The sequence below is a fragment of the Thalassophryne amazonica genome, chromosome 5 (genome assembly GCF_902500255.1).
Source record: "Thalassophryne amazonica chromosome 5, fThaAma1.1, whole genome shotgun sequence".
Lineage (NCBI taxonomy): Eukaryota > Metazoa > Chordata > Actinopteri > Batrachoidiformes > Batrachoididae > Thalassophryne > Thalassophryne amazonica.
The window spans coordinates 52,439,856-52,460,076 of NC_047107.1; the positions used below are offsets into that span (position 1 = coordinate 52,439,856).

The 20,221-nt window shown below is 42.1% G+C and overlaps 1 protein-coding gene across 4 annotated transcripts in view; it reads left to right on the plus strand.

Moving 5' to 3' along the window:
* Nucleotides 1–20,221, plus strand: part of myo1ha (myosin IHa) — a 36,269-nt gene that overhangs the window by 11,546 nt on the left and 4,502 nt on the right. For 2 of the 4 annotated variants that reach the window (XM_034170230.1, XM_034170231.1), the window contains exons 3-28: nt 22–137; nt 278–476; nt 568–648; nt 2,500–2,679; nt 2,748–2,846; nt 2,922–3,035; nt 3,126–3,197; nt 3,287–3,406; nt 4,512–4,579; nt 4,727–4,832; nt 4,933–5,013; nt 5,097–5,188; nt 5,366–5,618; nt 5,792–5,872; nt 7,417–7,522; nt 7,629–7,746; nt 7,870–7,983; nt 8,074–8,150; nt 8,228–8,296; nt 8,381–8,465; nt 15,676–15,838; nt 15,933–16,016; nt 16,103–16,196; nt 16,345–16,400; nt 16,472–16,607; nt 16,686–16,756. In XM_034170230.1, the coding sequence (XP_034026121.1) occupies nt 22–137; nt 278–476; nt 568–648; nt 2,500–2,679; nt 2,748–2,846; nt 2,922–3,035; nt 3,126–3,197; nt 3,287–3,406; nt 4,512–4,579; nt 4,727–4,832; nt 4,933–5,013; nt 5,097–5,188; nt 5,366–5,618; nt 5,792–5,872; nt 7,417–7,522; nt 7,629–7,746; nt 7,870–7,983; nt 8,074–8,150; nt 8,228–8,296; nt 8,381–8,465; nt 15,676–15,838; nt 15,933–16,016; nt 16,103–16,196; nt 16,345–16,400; nt 16,472–16,607; nt 16,686–16,756 (2,835 nt within the window). Of the gene's footprint in view, nt 1–21; nt 138–277; nt 477–567; nt 649–2,499; nt 2,680–2,747; nt 2,847–2,921; nt 3,036–3,125; nt 3,198–3,286; nt 3,407–4,511; nt 4,580–4,726; nt 4,833–4,932; nt 5,014–5,096; nt 5,189–5,365; nt 5,619–5,791; nt 5,873–7,416; nt 7,523–7,628; nt 7,747–7,869; nt 7,984–8,073; nt 8,151–8,227; nt 8,297–8,380; nt 8,466–15,675; nt 15,839–15,932; nt 16,017–16,102; nt 16,197–16,344; nt 16,401–16,471; nt 16,608–16,685; nt 16,758–20,221 lie in introns of those variants that run through there. The other 2 variants (XM_034170232.1, XM_034170233.1) reach the window with 2 other exon arrangements.

The following is a 20,221-nucleotide window of genomic DNA, read 5'->3' on the forward strand; positions in this document are numbered from 1 at the left end:
ACTTTTTACACATCCTGTTAGACCTACATTGGCACTCTGTTAGTGTCAGTCAACCCTTATAAAGAGCTGGACATCTACAATAGCAAACAGATGGATCTCTACATGGGTGTCAACTTTTTTGAGCTTCCACCACACATGTGAGTCTTAAAACTGGAACTATTTGTCTCTGTACACACATACACAGATAACTGATGCTTCAGTATGCTATTGATCAAAATTTGAAGCAGTCCATCAAGGTTGTCCTCAGTAATATTTGAGCTGTTCTGTATCCCCACAGCTATGCTTTGGCAGACAACACCTACCACACCATGTTGTCAGAGTTCAACAATCACTTCATCCTCATCTCTGGGGAGAGTGGTGCTGGGAAGACAGAGGCCTCCAAAAAGATTCTGCAGTATTATGCCGTCAGCTGTCCGAGCACCACTCTGCTTAATACCGTCAGGGACAAAATGCTCAAATCCAACCCAGTCCTAGAGGTCCATTCATTTCTTCATAACTGTAGTAAAACACCATTCATCCTACCAGGCTAACAGTCATCACTATGAATATGGTTGTGTTCCCCTGTAGGCTTTTGGCAATGCTAAAACACTGAAAAATGACAACTCAAGCCGGTTTGGGAAGTATATGGACATTCAGTTTGACAGTCAGGTAAGGATCAGGTACCATATTCATACAAAACTCTTAATGAAATTCAGAAAAATAGCAATACTTTAACTGTGGCTCCAGTATTAAAGTTGCGTGAATACAAAGTAGAGGTGGGCAGATAGATCCTAATATCGATAATATCGATACCAACGCTGGTATTGATATTGAACGATCCTCGTGTAAAAAGATCGATGCTCAAGCTTTTTTCTCTCCCGCATGCACTGACTGCTGCACACGCAGATTCATCAAAGTCTACTCTGTGTCTGTAAGAGCAGCGCTGCACTGTGTCACACAACACGGAGCAGTGCACCCTTGTATTGTGGTTTGTCAGCCCTCTACCTCAGCAGATTTTAAGTTGTGTTGAGTGATTTTTTTTTAATTAAAATGTTGATTGTGATAATAAAGTATTTTGTTGTCATGTACAATGTTTGGCGAAATTCTATCCTAGGTCTTTTGGATCCTTTGCATCTATGAAGCTTAAATATGAAAAAGTATCGGTATCGATATCAGCGATACTGGGCCTGTATTTACTTGGTATCAGATCAATACCAAAATTCCCGGTATCGCCCATCTCTAGTACAAAGTGTTCTTAGATGTCACATTTACTAATGTACCCTTATCTGCTGCAAGCCGTAGCCTTTCATTTAAAAAAAAAAAAGGTTTAGGGTGTATTTGAACTATGTGGGCAACATTAGATACAGACGGAGGCCTTTGTCACTACCTCTGAAAGTGGAAACCTCTATACCCCAAGCTAAAATTTTATTTTATTGTTGTGATGAGCACTTGTTAATTTTTACGTCCGCCAAGGACGTAATAAAATCATTGGCATTTATTTATTTGTCTGTTTGTCTGACTGTTAGCAAGATTATGTCAAAACTACTGTACGGATTTTGATGAAATTTTCACCACAGAGCATGGAAGACTCTACTGAATTTTGGAGGTGATCCGGATCTGGATTGGCAGAAGAAATCTGTGATTGCACTTGTTCTACTTAAAATGCTGTTATATATCCTGTCTTACTAGTCTCTTCAGAGCATCCAAGATACCTTTGGAATGAATTTGTATCAAACGAACTGTTACTTAGTGAGAATCAGATGAGAAGTATCACTTACATTGTGGGGGAGAATCAGCTTTGATGTTTTGCTCATGTGGCATATGAGCCAGCATATGCATAGGTGCCTCAGTGTTGACTACCACAGTGGTTATAGAAGGCCAAGTGGATGTTCATGGACGGACCAGTTGTCTGCCTGGGTGGTTGCCGTCCAAGGTGCAACAGTAGCACATGCTCACAGACTTGAATTATTATTATTATTATTGTTATTATTATTATTATCACACACTGAGCACAAGCACAGTCTCCGCAAACTGCTGATGCTCATCTTTCGAAGTTAAACTAGAATCCAGGATTATTATTATTATTATTATTATTATTATTATTATTATTATTATTATTATTATTATTATTATTATTATCCCAAACAAGTTGCGGGAAGGCTAAAGTCATGAAACCTGCCAGAAAAGCTTTGAATAAAGGAATAAAGGAAAACTTATTAATATCTATGATAAAATCGTACTCAGACAGAACCCTTTAAATACAAGGTGATCTGAAATTAATTCATTAAATTCATCCAAGAAATTCACATAGGCTCAGAGGCCTGCACATTTCCCACTTTATCCATATTAAAAGAACCTAAAGCCAGGGTCTCCAATTAACTCAATTAAAAAGCCAACTTAGATTTGAGACTGAACTCTGACATGTAAATAAGTTGGAAGGTTGAGAGCCCTCATTTATTGGCACATCTGCCTTCAGTCACGTCTGTAGTCCTGCTGACTTTTGGATCTTGATGACCACAGGGGGATGCAGTTGGAGGTCATATCCTGAACTACCTGCTGGAGAAGTCCAGGGTTGTCCATCAGAATCACGGCGAGAGAAACTTCCACATCTTCTACCAGCTTGTGGATGGGGGAGAGGACAACCTGCTGAAACGCCTGGGCTTGGAGAGAGACTGCCAGCATTACAACTATCTAACGCAAGTATGTGTGCAAGCCTGTTTGCATTTACAATATGACAGTCTGTAACTATAACTGTAACTGTCTGACAGGGAGAGTGTGCCACTGTGCCGTCCATTAATGACAAAAATGACTGGAAGACGGTAAAAAATGCACTGCAGATCATTGACATTGATGAGTCAAATATTAATGTAAGAATGTTTTTTGAAAAACAGCATTCTTCTTGAATAATTGAGCATTGCTTTACAGATTTTCATTCTGTGCAGAACTTGTTTGAGATTGTTGCAAGCGTACTGCACTTAGGGAACATTCAGTTTGATGCTGACACTAAAGGCCACGCTAACCTGAACAACGACACGGAGCTCAACTGGGTCTCAACTGTAAGAAAGAAGCAATAATCATTACTCAGATGGCACAATTAGAAAACACTAGTCAAAGAAAATATGATATACTTGTAATTTTTCCTGCAGCTGTTAGGAATAGATGGCCAAAGTCTCAGAGAAGGACTAACGTACAGGAAGATTGAAGCCAAAACAGACCAGGTACATTAATATGACAATTGATGCAATTTTTCCTCATGGTAAAGTTGGATTTTTACTGAAATGTTGCTTCATTTTTTGTGTCTCTAAAGGTCCTTACTCCATTCACCACTGATCATGCCATTTATGCCAGAGATGCCCTGGCCAAAGCCATCTATGGACAGACCTTCACCTGGCTGGTCAACAGAATCAATGAGTCCATGGAAAACAAGGTGAGGACCATGCAAAAATGGTCAAATCCCTGGCAGCGGGGATGAATACACAGCACATTTGGCAGTGTTAAGTAAAAACTGCAATGAGTGCACACAGTCCCATTCAAAATAGTGTTCAGTCAATGGTATCATAGTGTTAAATTAATGGTATCATATTCTATCTACTTGATTTTGGGACTGGTACTGGTACTGAATCAGAGTATCAGAAATGCAGCATCAAATCACAACACAAGTTATTGACTTATAACGTGAAACATTCAAGACTAAGATCCAGACTTTCAGTGTCTTCTGGGACTTGACCATCAGAAATGTATCTGTGTCAGGTGAAATTTTTAACTTGCGTTGGCATTCGCTTACCTCAGCGGTGACGTTAATGTCTCTGGATCCTCAGCCTTTGAGTTCTAGAGACGCCCAAGAAGGGCTTATGGAGTCACAAGGTCACTGGACAGAGGTGTTTATGATACCAATGGCTTTGCAGGGGAATAAAAGTCCATCTTTAGGGTCCTTGTGCTGCCTGTCTTGCTGTATAGCTGTGAGATTTAGATGCTGTTCAGTGACCTAAGGTAATAACTATCTTTGGTACCAAATCTCTTCAGAGGATCCTTGGGTATCACTAGAATGACCTTGTGTCAAACACATGGTTACTAAGGGAAACTGATGTGAAGCATCACTGAGAGAAGGTCAGCTGTGACATTTTGACCATGGTGGTGCACTTCTTTGGGCATAATTCAATACAAAGGTACCTCAGTGTTGAGGACCTCAGTATCTGGATTAGGCTGAGGTGACGCTCACATTTCACCTGGCAGACAGATGGCTACTTTCAAGAAATGGGGATGGACCGGTTCTCTGCCTGGATGGCAACCATCCAGGACCCAAAACGGTTCTATAGAGTGGCAGATTCTGTAATGTGCAACAATTGCCCATCTGACTCAACTGTATCATAGTGTTAAATCAATGCTGTCAAAGTCTGCCAAGCTGATTTAACTTCATGATAGAGTTGATTGAGCACTATTTAAAATGGGACTATATGCACTGACTACAATATTCATTTAACACTGCAAAATTTATTATATTTGTACTGTACCATCATCTTTTGTCTTCCCAGGACTCCTCCGGAAAAAGTGTCATCGGACTGCTGGACATATATGGATTTGAGGTTTTCTATGTAAACAGGTAGGCTTCTGCTCCACTGGAGTTCCTCAAAAACATGATTTTACCAGCAATAGCTGAAGTTTTACTCAGTTGTTTTCTGAAAAGCTGCAAATTTGTTTATTTTGATCACTGCTGCACATGGTGTGCTTGTCATCTCCTTCATGTCAGTTTTGAACAATTCTGCATCAACTACTGCAATGAGAAACTGCAGCAGCTTTTTATCCAGCTGACACTCAAGGCTGAGCAGGAGGAATATGAAGCAGAAGACATTGAGGTAAACCTGTTCACCTGATGTAAGGGAGGGGGGGGAAATGATTTGGAAACAGTGTTGATAGAGTGTACGTGAGATGATGTGTTTAACTGCTTTCCCCCAGTGGGAACCAGTGCAGTTCTTCAACAACAAGATCATCTGTGACTTAATTGAAGAGAGACACGCAGGAATCATATCAGTTCTGGTAAGCCTCGAAAATACTCTTTAAAACCATGAGAGCTGCTGATGAAACAGTGTTACTAAACTTTACCGATGATTGTGCTGTAGGATGAGGAGTGTCTCCGACCGGGAGATGCCACAGATCTCACCTTCCTGGAGCGACTGGAAGACAAGATGGGGACCCACCCTCATTTTGTTACGTGAGTTGAAGAACCAGTCTCCCGTGGTGATAATTCAAAGCTTCTCCTCTGCACTGACTGCAAATGTTCTGCTCTCTGGTGGCGTTTGAGTGAGCTGGGAGTGATGACAGATTAGGATTCAGCCTTAATGCGTGTCACTCCCTGTCTCTCTGTCTCTCTCCACCTCTTTGACTGCAGCCACAAACTGGCCGACAAAATGACACGTAAGACTCTGGAGAGGGGCGATTTCCGTCTCTTGCATTATGCCGGAGAGGTCACCTACTGCGTTGTGGGTAAAAGAAACCACAATCTCAGCCTCAGTTATTTGAGCTCAAACCATGCACCGCTTTTTATTTTTCAAATGACCCTGAAGCCTCTTCATTGTTGTTTCTGTGACATTGTAGGTTTCCTGGACAAAAATAATGACCTGTTATACAGAAACATAAAAGATGTAAGTCTGAAAATACACACTTTATTGAATACATCATATAACTACATTGCTGTTCTTTAATATATATTGATAATGAAATAGTACAAGATGGGAAGTCAGAAAAGCTTATTATTTAAGCATCATCTTTAAGGGTCCGTGTGGTTCTGCTGATTTGTGTCTGTTATCACTCACAGCTGATGTGTCATTCTAAAAACGCAATCGTCACAGAGTGTTTCTGCACCATGGATCCAGACAGCAGACGTAGACCAGAGACAGTGAGTTTGTCCTCCTGTCCATATCACTAACAAATCACATGTACAGTACCTACACTATGAGGAAAAATAAAATAAATAAATAAATGAAGCTTTCATTCATTTATTGCTCCTTTGTAAATATATTTGAATGAATTAGGATGCTGTTGCATCTCAAGGTGAGACTACTTTTGCAACATTAATAGTCACATTGAAGCACATCTTCTGCACTAATTAAGATGCACTTAATCAACATGACGAAGATTCTCCAGCTGAACTACAATTCGATTAAAATTTCATCTTCAAACAAGTTGAGAAAAAAACCCCCATTGACTAATCTAGGATGCTTAATGCTCAAGGTCAAACTTCTGATTATTACCAAATGTTTGCTATGATAATGTGATAAAATCCTGTTTTGGGGGGCTGAGGGGTGGTTCTCATAACAGTTTTGCTTTGGTGTGGGCATTAAAAATTGGAACCCGCTTGTTTGCTCAGTAATCTTGGATTACTAACACCCTCAAGATACTGATAACTGCTACAAATGCTAACACAGCTAGCATGTTGCCTTCGGGTTTCCTAGTAGTTTATTTTCTGCAAGTTTGAGTTCCAGTTTCCAATGTATGTGATCTCTCTGTAACTCCTGAGTTTAGCCTGAGGATTTTTGGACTTTTGCCTTGAACATTTGATCTCTGTGTTTGACCTCTTGCTATGGGAAGTCAGGAAAACCTATTATTTAAGCATCATCTTTAAGGGTCCATGTGTTTGTGGATTGCACTGTTTATTGCATTTCCTTGTTCCCTCATAGACACCTCCGCTATCTGATGGACCCCCTTTGTATGACTTTGGACTGAAACCGGCTTTGATGAATGAACTCTGCCTGTTCTCTGCACTGGGGTCACATCTCACTTCTAATCATTACAAACCTCTTTTCAACCTGTTCATGTTTAAACATCAGAGGATGAATTTAGATGTTATTCAAGCTCAAAGTGACACCTTTATGTTTGACCCAGGTGTTGGAAGGTCAACGGTCACATATAACATTTCAGCTATGTTTTGGGGGAAGGGGTTAGACAAACATTTCAAATGACTCATGTTAATCATCTTTGGATAAATTAGGACATCTTTGAATTTCAAGGTCAAGCAGCTGTGGTTGGCCTCCTTTTTGGTAATTCAGAGTAACTGGAAAATACGTTACAGCAATATCTAAAAACAACTCAAACTATGAGTTTTAAAGCTCTAAAAAAGTTGAAATTATATTTAGGTATCTTTGGCTAAATTTGGACTTTACTACAGATCAAGTTCATACTGCTGTTAGGTCAAAGATCACAGCAAATTTCTTTCTGTGTTGAGTCTCTTAAATCAAGCTGAAACCCAAAGGTGTACTTTGTTTTTGATGACTTTTTTGGGTGCTCCACATGTATTTATTTATTGGTATTATTTCTTTGACATTAAAGTGATAATATTTTTTTATTATTATTTTTACCTTCAGAGGGAGTTTGATTGTCTCATCATTAAGCCATATGCCTTTGACACGTGAACTGTTGGCATTATGACCCTTGTGTCTGTAGGTGGCAACTCAATTTAAGAGCAGCCTGTTGAAACTGACAGAGATCCTCATGGCTAAGGAGGCCTGGTACATACGCTGTCTCAAAAGCAACGAGTCCAAGCAGCCAGGTAGCTAAGTTAACAAAAGGTACATGCTGACATTTTGCACACACGGTGTGGATGTTTAAATGTAACTAAATGATCCTCTTCTATCTTACATCCCATATGCACACAGGGCAGTTTGATGAAGCCCTGATCAGGCACCAGGTGAAGTACCTGGGCCTGATGGAACACCTCAGAGTCAGACGGGCTGGATTTGCTTATAGACGCAAATATGAAGTATTCCTAAAGAGGTATGATGAATGCAAAATATCTTCTTATTGAACCTCATGTTGTATTATCCAATAAAACTGTTGTTTGAGAGAATCCTTCCTTCTTTTTTATCACCCTGAGTGGATTTTCGTGATATCTTGTAGATATAAACCGCTGTGTCCGGCCACATGGCCACACTGGAGAGGAATTCCTGCCGATGGAGTGGAAGTGCTGGTACAACATCTGGGCTACTTGCCAGATGAGTATAAAATGGGACGGTGAGGCGGCTCTTCCTCCAGTGTTGTTTCAGCTGAGCCTATTTAAACTGGTGATAATTTAAAAAAAAATCACTTTTTGTACTGTGCTAGAACCAAAATATTCATTCGCCATCCGAGGACACTTTTTGCAACAGAGGATGCTTATGAGAAATGTAAACATGAACTGGGTAAGTGTCGTCAGCTGGTTTTCAGTCATTACCTCGTAAGCCACACATTCACCTGATGACCTGATATGAAATTGCAGCAACGCGGCTCCAGGCTAAATACAAAGGATACAAAGCAAAGGGAGAATTCAGAAAGCAGAAAGAAGCTGGTAACTATGACACTGGTCTCGGATACACATCATGATATACTGAGCGCACATTCAAAATGTTTCATGACCTTTTTCTGTTCTCAGCCACTAAGATTGAAACATGCTGGAGAGGAGCGCAGGCTAGAAAGGAACGAGAGAAGAGAGCCTGGGCTGTCAAAGTCATTAAGAAGTAACAAAAGAAGATGAACTATCAAAATTTCTTACTGGAAGCCATTGTTTTATATATTTATTTATTTATCTTGTGTGCCCTAATAATTACCGTGTGGGATTGGAACACATAATCATCTTGTTCACACAAGTTAATATTTTGAGAGGACAAGTAATTATCGTGTCCACAAGATAATCGACTCATGGACATAGTTACGAGGTCTATTAGAAAAGTATCCGACCTTATTATTTTTTTCAAAAACCATATGGATTTGAATCACGTGTGATTACATCAGACATGCTTGAACCCTCGTGGGCATGCGAGAGTTTTTTCACGCCTGTCGGTTACGTCATTCGCCTGTGTGTCGCCCACCCTCTCGTCGATTTTTTCATTGTTTAGGAATGGCTCAGAGACTGCTGCTTTGTTTGATCAAAATTTTTTCAAAACTGTAAGGCACAACTGAATGGACACCATTCGATAAATTCAGCTGGTTTTCGGTAAAAATTTTAATGGCTGATGAGAGATTTTGGTCTGGTAATGTCACCGTAAGGACAGCCCACGGCGCCTGACGGCGATCTGCGCTTCGAGGCGGCAGTGTCTCGCCGTTTCAAGTTGAAAACTTCCACATTTCAGGCTCTGTTGACCCAGTAAGTCGTCAGAGAACAGAGAACTTTCAGAAGAAGTCGGCATGAGGAGTTTATTCGGACATTCCATTGTTAACGGACATTTTGTAAATGAAAGAACGTGTGGGCAGAGTCACATGTCGGGCCAGACCCGACCGCGGGGGGTCGCGACAGGAAAAACACCTCCGTTGGAAACCTTAACGGGCAAGTTGGAACATGCCCAAGCTGTTAAACAATTTCTCAGTTACTCACTTGTTGAAAGCCATCAAAAGCCGCCTGAATTTTACAAATGGTTTTCAACACAGAGGTGTTTTTCCTGTCGCGGCGCACACAGATTTGCCGAGTCGTCACGGAAACGACTCTGCGAATTTGCGCGCACGTCTTTCATTACAAAATGTCCTTAAACAGTGGAATGTCCGCATAAAGTCCTTATGCCGGCCTCTTCTGAATCTTCTCTGTTCTCTCACGACGTCCTGGGTGAATTAAGCCTTAAATTAGGATGTTTTCAGGTCGAAACAGGCCGACGACGGCGCCTGGAAGCGCTGCATGACGTCCTGCTCCGTGGGAAGTCCTTACAGCGACAGAAGCACCCCATAATCTCTCATCAGCCGTTAAACTTTTCACCGAAAACCAGCTTAATTTCTCGAATAGTGTCCACTCGGATATTCCTCACAGGTCCAGAAAAAAGTTTGATAAAGCAACGCGCGCCGTCTTGAGCAGCGTGTGAAACAAAGGAATTCAGCCGAGAGGGCGGGACCACATCTCACTCAAGGCCTGCCCACAGGGAAATGACATCACCGACACGCGTGAAAAAACTCACGCATGCGCACGAGGGTTCAAGCATGATTGGTGCAATCGCACATCATTCAAATCCACATAGTTAAAAAAAAATAAAAGGGTCGGTTTATTACCTAATAGACCTCGTAATTAGTTATCTTGTGTACACAAGATAATTATTCTGTGGGTGATACTCGTGATTTTGTGGCAGTAACTTATCTTGTGAGACAAGTAATTATCTTGCAGGAACACAATTATTTTGTTCATGCAAGTTCAGATTTTGAGGGAACAAGATTATCTTGTCTGTACAAGTTATTATGTTGGGACAACAATTTATTATCTTATGAGAAGAAGTAATTACCTTGTGGGAACACTAATTATCTTGTTCACGCTGATTAACATTTTTTTGGGAACAAGTTCATTATCAAGATATCAATATCAAGATATCAATAACAAGATAATTATGTTCTCAAGACCAGGCACCTAAGTGGCTCTACTCTACTCTATTCTACTCTTCTTTTTTAGGTATTTAGCTATACCTTAGTATACACTATTAAAGTTCTACTTTAGAATTGGAATATATTATAGAAGACATACCTTACCGAACTTTCATATGTTTCCTTGAGATAATTACTTGTTCCTCAAAATATTAATAAGTCTGAAGAAGATGACACAAGTTAATGCTTTGAGGGAACAAGTAAGGTAATGGTGGCCACAAGACAGTCGGACACAAACAGACTCAACAACCTCATCATGAGAGCTGGCTCTGTCCTGGGGGTTGAGCTGGATTCTGTGGTGGTGGTGTCAGAGAGGAGGATGTTGAGGAAACTGCTCAGCATCCTGGACAACACCTCCCAACCCCCTGCATGCCACACTAACATCCTGTCAGAGCACCTCCTTCAGCCATAGACTGAGACCACCACAGAACGCCACAGGAGGTCTTTCTTACCTATGGCAATCAGACTGTATAATTCCTCCCCCTTCTGCAGGATGAATCCATAATGAACGAAGTTATTCAGAGTTATTTAGATACTCAGCGTTATGTGCAATCTTATCGAACATCTTATGCAAATGTCTTCCACTCCATTCATATAAATTTGTTGTGCTTATTATAAAAAAAAACACTATTCATTGTTTACTGTTTCAATACTTTGGCAAAATAATTTTCTTCGAGATAAATACAGTTGACCTTATTTTAGAATCCTGTGGGAATAACTCATTTTCTTGGGGAAACAAAATATTAATTCATGTGTACAATTTAGGGCAACACGGTGAATAGTGGTTAGCACGGTTGCCTCACAGCAAGAAGGTCATGGGTTCAATTCCTATCTGTGGCCTTTCTGTGTGGAGTTTACATGTTCTCCCTGTGTTTGCGTGGTTCCCCCAAGTGCTCTGGCTTCCTCCCACATCTAAAGCTATGCACGTCACATGGATTGGATACCATAAATTGTCTGTGGGTGTGCGTGCGGGTGTGAATGTGTTTGTTTGTCTATATGTGGCCCTGAGACAGACTGGTGTCCTATCCAGGGTGTAACCCGCCTCATGCCCTATCACTGCTGGGATAGGCTCCAGCCCCCACAACCCTTGATTGGAGTAAGCGGTTCAAGATGAGTGTGTGTGTGTGTGTGTACAAGATAATTATGTGTTCACACAAGATAATTATTTATTCAATCAAAATATTAACTTGTGTAAACAAGATAATGATACGCGAACAAGATAACGCAAGTTAATATTTTGAAGGAACAAGTAATAACACTGAGTCCATAAGATGATCTTGGGGGAACAATTTGTTATCTTTAGTAAAGAAAATAGGTATCATTTTGGAACAAATTGTTTCTGTTGTGTGTTGGGGGGTGTGGCTGGATATTTTGGTGTTCTTTTCTTTTCTTTGCTCTCCAGGTGGCATGAGAACTGATTTGTCTGTGGAGAAGGTGCTGGCTGAAGAGTCCTTCACCCTCATCAACTTCATGTGCAGCACCTGTGACTGGTGCTCACATGCAACCTTAAAGACTTTCAGCTGAAGCAGATAATTGGATGGCGTTCTGCATTTAAGTCATGTGTGATTCAAGCAGAACTGCCGGGAACTCGACCTTGTGATGTTCGTTTGTGAGACGCTGAGGACCGCGCCTGGGTTTGACACATCGAGCCCGTGAAGCAGGGAAGGGTGAGGACACATGCTGTCAGCACACATTAAAGGTGATTAAGTGTTTGACTAATTGTTGATAGTAACTTGGTGTTTTGTTACACAGTATACTTGAATTGTGATGAGAATTGTGCAGCTTGCTTCTCACTGCTGTGGCGTGCGGATAAGTGATCCTCCACCTGTTGTGAGAAGCTGCTCATTTGCATAAAGTTAAAAAAGATACAGACCTGAATGTGTTGCTGATAGCGTGTGTCTTTTGAAAGATATTGTTGTAACTGCTGACTTACCTCACCTCTTCTTTGCTTCACAGAGAGTCAGTTTGTCGTGTCCACCTGGGGGGTGTTTGGCGGTGGTAGTGGGTCCAGGAGCGCCGGGCTTTGATCCTTACGGGCGCTGGAGAGCGTGCCAACAGTCACTCCACCAGAAAGACGCAGTTTAGTTTGTACACATTGTTATGCACCAAAGAGGGTAAAAAATAAATTGTTTTGTTTTGGAACCGCTTTCTGGTTATTTTTAGCACTGGGTTCTGTCAGACGCAGGTCCGCTCCTCAACCCGCGTCGACACATAACAGTAGTTCCCGGCCATTCCATAATGGACCCAGCGGCAGAGGCGGTTCCTTTTGCCGAAAAAGTTCAAGAACACTTGGAGAAAATATGGGAGCAATTACAGCATCTCGCAAACCAAATTAAACAAACAGACGACCGTGTTACGGAGCTTGCAGCGCAAGCCGTTCCGCTTCCTGCTGCTCCAGCTGCGGCACCATCGATACTAGTGCAGATAACTCCGTCACCCAGAGATTCGGCGTCTGAACCGATTGTCGTCCGGAGCCTTGTGTGGTGATGCAATGTTCTCTGGTTTCTACTCAGTCAGGTTGGAGCGCCGCAGCTTTACGAGGAATGTTTGTAGATGGGTTAAATGAGTCATTAAAAGACGAGCCGGCAGTCCGTGACGAGCCAAACGATTTAGATGAGCTAATATCGTTGGTGATTCGTCTAGATGGTCGGATGAAGGAGCGTGGACGCGAGAGAGGGCGGCCTTCAGCGCGGGTTTTTTCGTCTCGGGGCTTTCCCCGACACAGATCTGGGCCGCCTCTTCTTCGCCCCACTGAGGCTCCTCCGACGGGACCTCTGGCTCCTCCTGTTGATGAGCCCATGCAGCTCGGACGAGCAGAGATTATTGTATTGCCCCGACATATAAGCGCCAAGAAAAATAATGGTGACGTATCTCCAGGTGTTCTGCGACAGGCAAAATAACACCAAAAAAAAAAAAAAAAAATCTAGTACGGGTTAATGTTTTGTTTCCTTTAAATAAGGGTTATAATTTGTTTGGGGAGTTAGAGGCATGTCTGGTGGAGTGAATGTTAGGCGGTTAGAAGCCCGTCTGGGCTCATTTAATTGTTAATTTTTATGTGTTTTTAGGTATTTTCTGTTTGGGTTGTTGGGTTGTTTTATTTTGTTGTTTTTTATTTCCCTACATTCCTAACCCCAACCTCACTTGCCCCAAGACCGTTTGTCTTGTGGGTTGTGGGGTGGTGCAGGTTGGTCACACTGAGCGTTCTCAGAAGACCTCTGCACCTAGGGGGGGGGGGGGGGTGTTAGGGGCGTTTTTCTTGGTTTGGTTAGGGCCCGGTTCCACTCCAGCCTCAGTGAGCCTTTGTACTGTTCGTCATTGGTGTTGCCGGGGTGTGGTGCAGCGGAGACATACCTCAGTCGGAGGGGTTGGCCGATCTGTTGCCGTTCGCCATTTCGGTAGTTCCACCCCTCCCGAGAGGCTGGGGTATGGTCGAGTTGGGGCACCGGACGTATTTCCGGTTCTCCGCTGCGCCTTGGGGTTGGGGCTGGGTTAGTTTTTCCTGTTCCCTTCCCCGACTTAATGTTTTGAGCCGTTCGCCAAAATTGAGCCGCCGAGGGGCTCTGGGAGGGACCTGGGATCTTTCGGGGTGCCGGGGAGGGTAACAGGGTTTACGGTCGTTTTATATCCCCCCGGGGTTGGTTTTGGTAGTCCTCCGGGGGTTGAGTTTTGATTTTGTTCTGTTTCCTTCCGGGTTCCACCTCCAGGGTTGATGGGACGGTCCTCTGGGGGGGAATTGGCTTGGGGCCAACTAGCCAAGTGTGGCCGGGTCTGGGGTTCCGGGGTTGTGGGGAGGGTACCTCCTGGGGTTGATGGTACGGTCCTCTGGGGGGCGCCGTTTGCTCCATGTATACCTGGGGACCTTTGTGGGATTCTGGTTCTGGCTGTTCCTCCTGGAACTGGCGGTAAAGGCCTTCTGGGGGGGGGGGTTGGGCTCTGCAAGTCGTTCTGGGGGGGTTGTTTGTTATTTTTCTTTTATGCATTTATGTTTGTATTGTGTTTGTGGGGCTGTGTTGGGTTTTTGCGTTTGGGAGTTTTTCTTTTCTTCCCGGGGTTTGATGGGACGGTCCCCTGGGGAGGTTTTGGGTGGGTTTTGTGTTTTTTCCTGTGTGTTGGATTGTACTGGGGAATGTTTTGGGGCTTTTGTTGATGCCACCCGGCCTTCCAGCTGCGGTGCCCTGTCCTGCTGTCTGTGGTGGACCTTGGGAGCGTGGTGCTGTCTGCTTCCTGACGAGGACCCCGGAGGGAGGTGCTGTTCTCGGGCCTGGTCTGTTCGGTCGCCGGGAGGTTTCCCGTTAAAGGGGGGGTACTGTTGTGTGTTGGGGGGTGTGGCTGGATATTTTGGTGTTCTTTTCTTTTCTTTGCTCTCCAGGTGGCATGAGAACTGATTTGTCTGTGGAGAAGGTGCTGGCTGAAGAGTCCTTCACCCTCATCAACTTCATGTGTAGCACCTGTGACTGGTGCTCACATGCAACCTTAAAGACTTTCAGCTGAAGCAGATAATTGGATGGCGTTCTGCATTTAAGTCATGTGTGATTCAAGCAGAACTGCCGGGAACTCGACCTTGTGATGTTCGTTTGTGAGACGCTGAGGACCGCGCCTGGGTTTGACACATCGAGCCCGTGAAGCAAGGAAGGGTGAGGGACACATGCTGTCAGCACACATCAAAGGTGATTAAGTGTTTGACTAATTGTTGATAGTAACTTGGTGTTTTGTTACACAGTATACTTGAATTGTGATGAGAATTGTGCAGCTTGCTTCTCACTGCTGTGGCGTGCGGATAAGTGATCCTCCACCTGTTGTGAGAAGCTGCTCATTTGCATAAAGTTAAAAAAGATACAGACCTGAATGTGTTGCTGATAGTGTGTGTCTTTTGAAAGATATTGTTGTAACTGCTGACTTACCTCACCTCTTCTTTGCTTCACAGAGAGTCAGTTTGTCGTGTCCACCTGGGGGGTGTTTGGCGGTGGTAGTGGGTCCAGGAGCGCCGGGCTTTGATCCTTACGGGCGCTGGAGAGCGTACCAACAGTCACTCCACCAGAAAGACGCTGTTTAGTTTGTACACATTGTTATGCACCAAAGAGGGTAAAAAATAAATTGTTTTGTTTTGGAACCGCTTTCTGGTTATTTTTAGCGCTGGGTTCTGTCAGATGCAGGGCCGCTCCTCAACCCGCGTCGACACATAACAGTTTCGTGTGTACAAAATAATAACCTCTGTGCGCAAGCTCATAATGTGGACACTCATGAAAATAAATTAACTCTTTTCAGGTGTTGGAGGTTTTGTGTTTTCTTTTTCTTTGTTCTTCTTTTAAACATTTTTTTTCTAACCTCTGCCAGATTTATTAAAGGGTACCTGACCAGAAGAGAAGCAAAAACCACAGATAACTCAGAGTATCTTCTCTTTGTGAGACAAAGTTACCTGAACAGGCTTAAAAGCAATCTGCCAAAAACAGTTTTGGACAAAACTACGTGGCTCACACCACCACCTGTGGTAAAGGAGGTACAAACATTTACTAAACTCCTGAAGAAAACAGTTGAAAAAATAATATCACAGCATTTCTGCTGACTTCATGTGTGTTTTTGTACTTCTACAGACGTCAGAAATCCTGCGGAAACTTCACATGCGTCTTATGGTGCGAAAGTATGTGCAAGGAATTACCCCTCAGAAGAAAGCACAGGTCGGAAAGACTTTAAACGCTTCATATAAAAGTCTGTCACTGAGCTCTTTTTGCTTTGATCACAGTTATATTTATAATCCAAACAGTTTCAGATGAAGCTTATCACCAGCTCTATTTTCAAAGACAAAAAGGACAGTTACCCACAGAGTGTCGCTCAGCCGTTCGTGGACACCAGAATCAGTGAGAGTTCCACACATGTTCAGTAGAATGCTCTATTCTGTTCAGTAATCACTGTTACTATATATATATATATATATATATATATATATATATATATATATATATATATATATATATATATATATATATATATATATACACATTTTAGGTGAACAAGACATAAACATGAGGGTCCTTCAGATGATCCGTAAAGAGCACATTAAGGTAAGTCTCTCCACAGGTGTTATAAAGCTTCTGGTCAGCAGTAACTCACTGAGATTGATTCCATGCTTCAGTACAGCGTTCCTGTGATAAAGTACGACAGGAATGGCTTCAAACCGAGGCCACGGCAGCTCATCCTCACACAGGCAGCTGCATATGTCATTGAGGAAGCCAAAATCAAACAGAGAGTGCTGTACACCACTCTCAAAGGTCAGGCCTCAAGATCTAACCTACCATCAGCTTTAATCACCACTGAGGCTAAAAGTGTCTGTTCCCGTGTCGTTTCAGGTATTTCTGTCAGTAACCTGACTGACTGCATCATTGTTTTCCACATAACACGTGAAGACCAAAAAGCAAAGGTAGGTGCAGATCACTGACCTAGTCAGTACTACCTCACTTCACTCAGATATTTCTTGACTTGATTATTTGACTTATTCGTGCTTTTATCACAACTCATTTTGATTACAGTAATGCTGTTTACATTACTGCCCACTGATCTTACCCACATCTCTCTTGCACACTTGCAGATAGTCTAAAATGCTGCTGCTTCTTTTAACAGGCACTCACAAATGAGAGCATATTTCCCCTATCCTTTCATCCCGATACTGACTTCCAGTTTATTTTAGGATACAGTGCATCCAGGAAGTATTTGCAGCACTTCACGTTTTCCACATTTTGTTGTTACAGCCTTAACGCAAAATGGATGAAATTCATTTTCGCTCAAACCTCTGCACACAATACCCCATAATGACAAAGTGAAAAAGTTTTTTTTTTTGTTGCTAATTTAACAAAAATAAAAAAAACGAAGAAATCACACGTAAAGAACTATTCACAGCCTTTGCCATGAAGCTCAAAACTGAGCTCAGGTGCATCCTGTTTCTACTTATTACCTTGAGAGCATAATTGGAGTTGGACAGCAATTAGACAGCATAATTGGAGTTCACCTGGGGTAAATTCAATTCATTGGACACACCTGTCTACATATAAGGTCCCACAGTTGACAGTGCATGTCAGAACACAAATCAAGCATGAAGTCCAAGGAATTGTCTGTAGACCTCTGAGACGGAATTGTCTCAAGGCACAAATCTGGGGAAGGGTACATTTCTGCTGCTTTGAAGATCCCAATTAGCACAGTGGCCTCCATTATCATAAGAGGAAGAAGTTCAGATTCACCAGGACTCTTCCTAGAGCTGGCCGCCCATCTAAACTGAGTGATTAGGGGAAAATGGCCTTAGTCAGGGAGGTGACCAAGAACTCGATGGTCACTTGGTCACAGCGTCAGTATTCCTTTGAGGATAGAGAAGAACCTTCCAGAAGGACAACCATCTCTGCAGCAATCCACCAATCAAGTACGTGTGGTGGAGTGGCCACTCCTTAAGGCACTTGGCAGCCCACCTGGAGTTTGCAAAAAGGCACCTGAAGGACTCTCAGACCACAAGAAACAAAATTGTCTGATCTGATGAGACAAAGACAGAACTCTTTGGTGTGAATGCCAGGCGTCATGTTTGGAAGAAACCAGGCACCATCCCTACAGTGAAGCATGGTGGTGACAGCATCATGCTGTGGGGATGTTTTTCAATGGCAGGAACTGGGAGACTAGTCAGGATTGAGGGGAAGATGAATGCAATAATGTACAGAGACATCCTGGATGAAAACCTGCTTCAGAGCGCTCTTGACCTCAGACTGGGATGATGGTTCATCTTTCAGCAGGACAATGACCCAGAGGGCACAGCCAAGATAGCAAACGAGTGGCCATCCAACCTGATGGAGCTTGAGAGGTGCTGTAAAGAGGAATGGGCAAAACTGCCCAAAGATAGGTGTGCCAAGCTTGTGGCATCTTATTCAAGACGACTTGAGGCTGTAATTGCTGCCAAAGGTGCATCAACAAAGTATTGAGCAAAGGATGTGAATACTTATGTACATGGGATTTACTAGTTGTTTTAATTATTATTATTTTTAATCAATTTGCAAAAAAAAAAAAACCCTTTTAATGTTGTTATTATGGGGTGTTGTGAGTAGAATTTTGAGGGATAAAATTAATTTACTCCAATTTTGAATTAGGCTGTAACATAAAATGTGGAAAAAGTGAAGCGCCATGAATACTTTCTAGATGTACTGTAGATTTTAAGATTTTATTCTGTGTTTTTAAAGGGTATATCTCACTCTAGCCAACACTATCTTTAAAAAAAAAAATAGATTCCAACCTTTTCTTCCAAGTCTTTAACTTGTGCAGGCACTGTTACAGCTGATAAAAGTAAAATAAGCCAGAGTGCATCAGAAAAATGCATAACAGATTAATTGCCATTTAGATCCATGATCATTACATAATTAGGAACAGACGTTTAGCTGTGTGAAGGTCACTCAGCCTGCATCCATTTACAGTTTCACACGTGGACTTACAACTACGTCAGTCCGGGTTGGTTTTTGTATTTAGACCCCCCCCCCCCCCCCACACACACACACAACAAACATTAAAAAAATTGAATAACCACAACGTATTAATAAATAGATACTCTGAGAGATGCATGTCATTTTTCTCCCCCATTCACACACAACAACCATGTATAATATTTTGCTTCAGTTCCACACTGTTCCATATGAAAACAAAGTCATTATCTCCTTTCAAAACCTCCATATTGTATGAACACATGACTGTCAGTAAATGTCCAATCGCTGCCATCACGTTTGTGTTGCTTCCATCTGTCAATTGCCCTTCCATAGTCATCTGATATGCAGGTAATGCCATTAAATGGGTGGGGGTTGGTCTGGTGAATGGAAGACCAGACCAGCAGGTGTCTGGCTCTCTCATTATGATTGCAGCAGCAGTCACTTTCTCTCACAGTCTTCATGGTCACACTTATAAACACATGTATAAAATTCTTTTTTCTCCGTGAATCACCAGTGCCCAGCAGAGATTGGAAGAGACATTTAATTTCAGCAAAAAGAAAAAACACATCCTGTTCTGTGATTTTGGGAGAGGCAACACGCTTTGAGCTCTGCTTGTTTCTGCTGCCCACACGAATTGAAGAAATAGATGCAAGTGTTTTTTGAAGACCATTTCTCATGTGCTCGGCTGAAATTTCTCCAATCTTTCCAGGAAATGTGTACAAAACTCTTCCATTTCAACCTCAAAAATTTTAACCTTGGGTAAAACTGTACAGGTAATAAACATCATGACTGGTTTTGATGGACCCTCCCTAAATACACCTGTTCACCATCTCAACATATTCACTGACAAAGTCTCCAAAATTTTAGCTGCGGTTTTTTTATTCATTTTTATGAAAAAGGCAAATGACTGTGAGAGCGGTTCCAAAGATGATGTCACCAAAATCAACAATTTCCACAGGCTAACATTGCTGAGCGTTTCAGCTGTAGATGAAATCATGATAAATTCCCCATGTTTATGACTTTATCTGGTCATTATGGCATCAACATTAAAACACAATATATCAATATTTTCATAATTCCTTATTTGTTTTGAATTGTCAGCTCATTTGACATTTCATTTAAGTTGTTTTTCTTGTTAACACAATAACTAATCAACAAGGCATATTAGACACTTGATACTTACACCTTGGGTAATGCCAGAAGAGGAGATGAGTTGATTACAATATGGGATTGTTTGGTTGGTGTATTTTTTTTGTTGGGGAAGTAATGATCTGGAGTGAAAGCCAGTATGTACACCATGACGTAAACTTAATAAAAATACCAAAGCCAAAATAATTATAGCCAGCTTTCTTTGCTTTTTTCATCCATGTTGATCATTAGGAAATACAAACAATATGGTAAATCTATTTAGAGTAGGCAGATCTCAAAAACGTAGT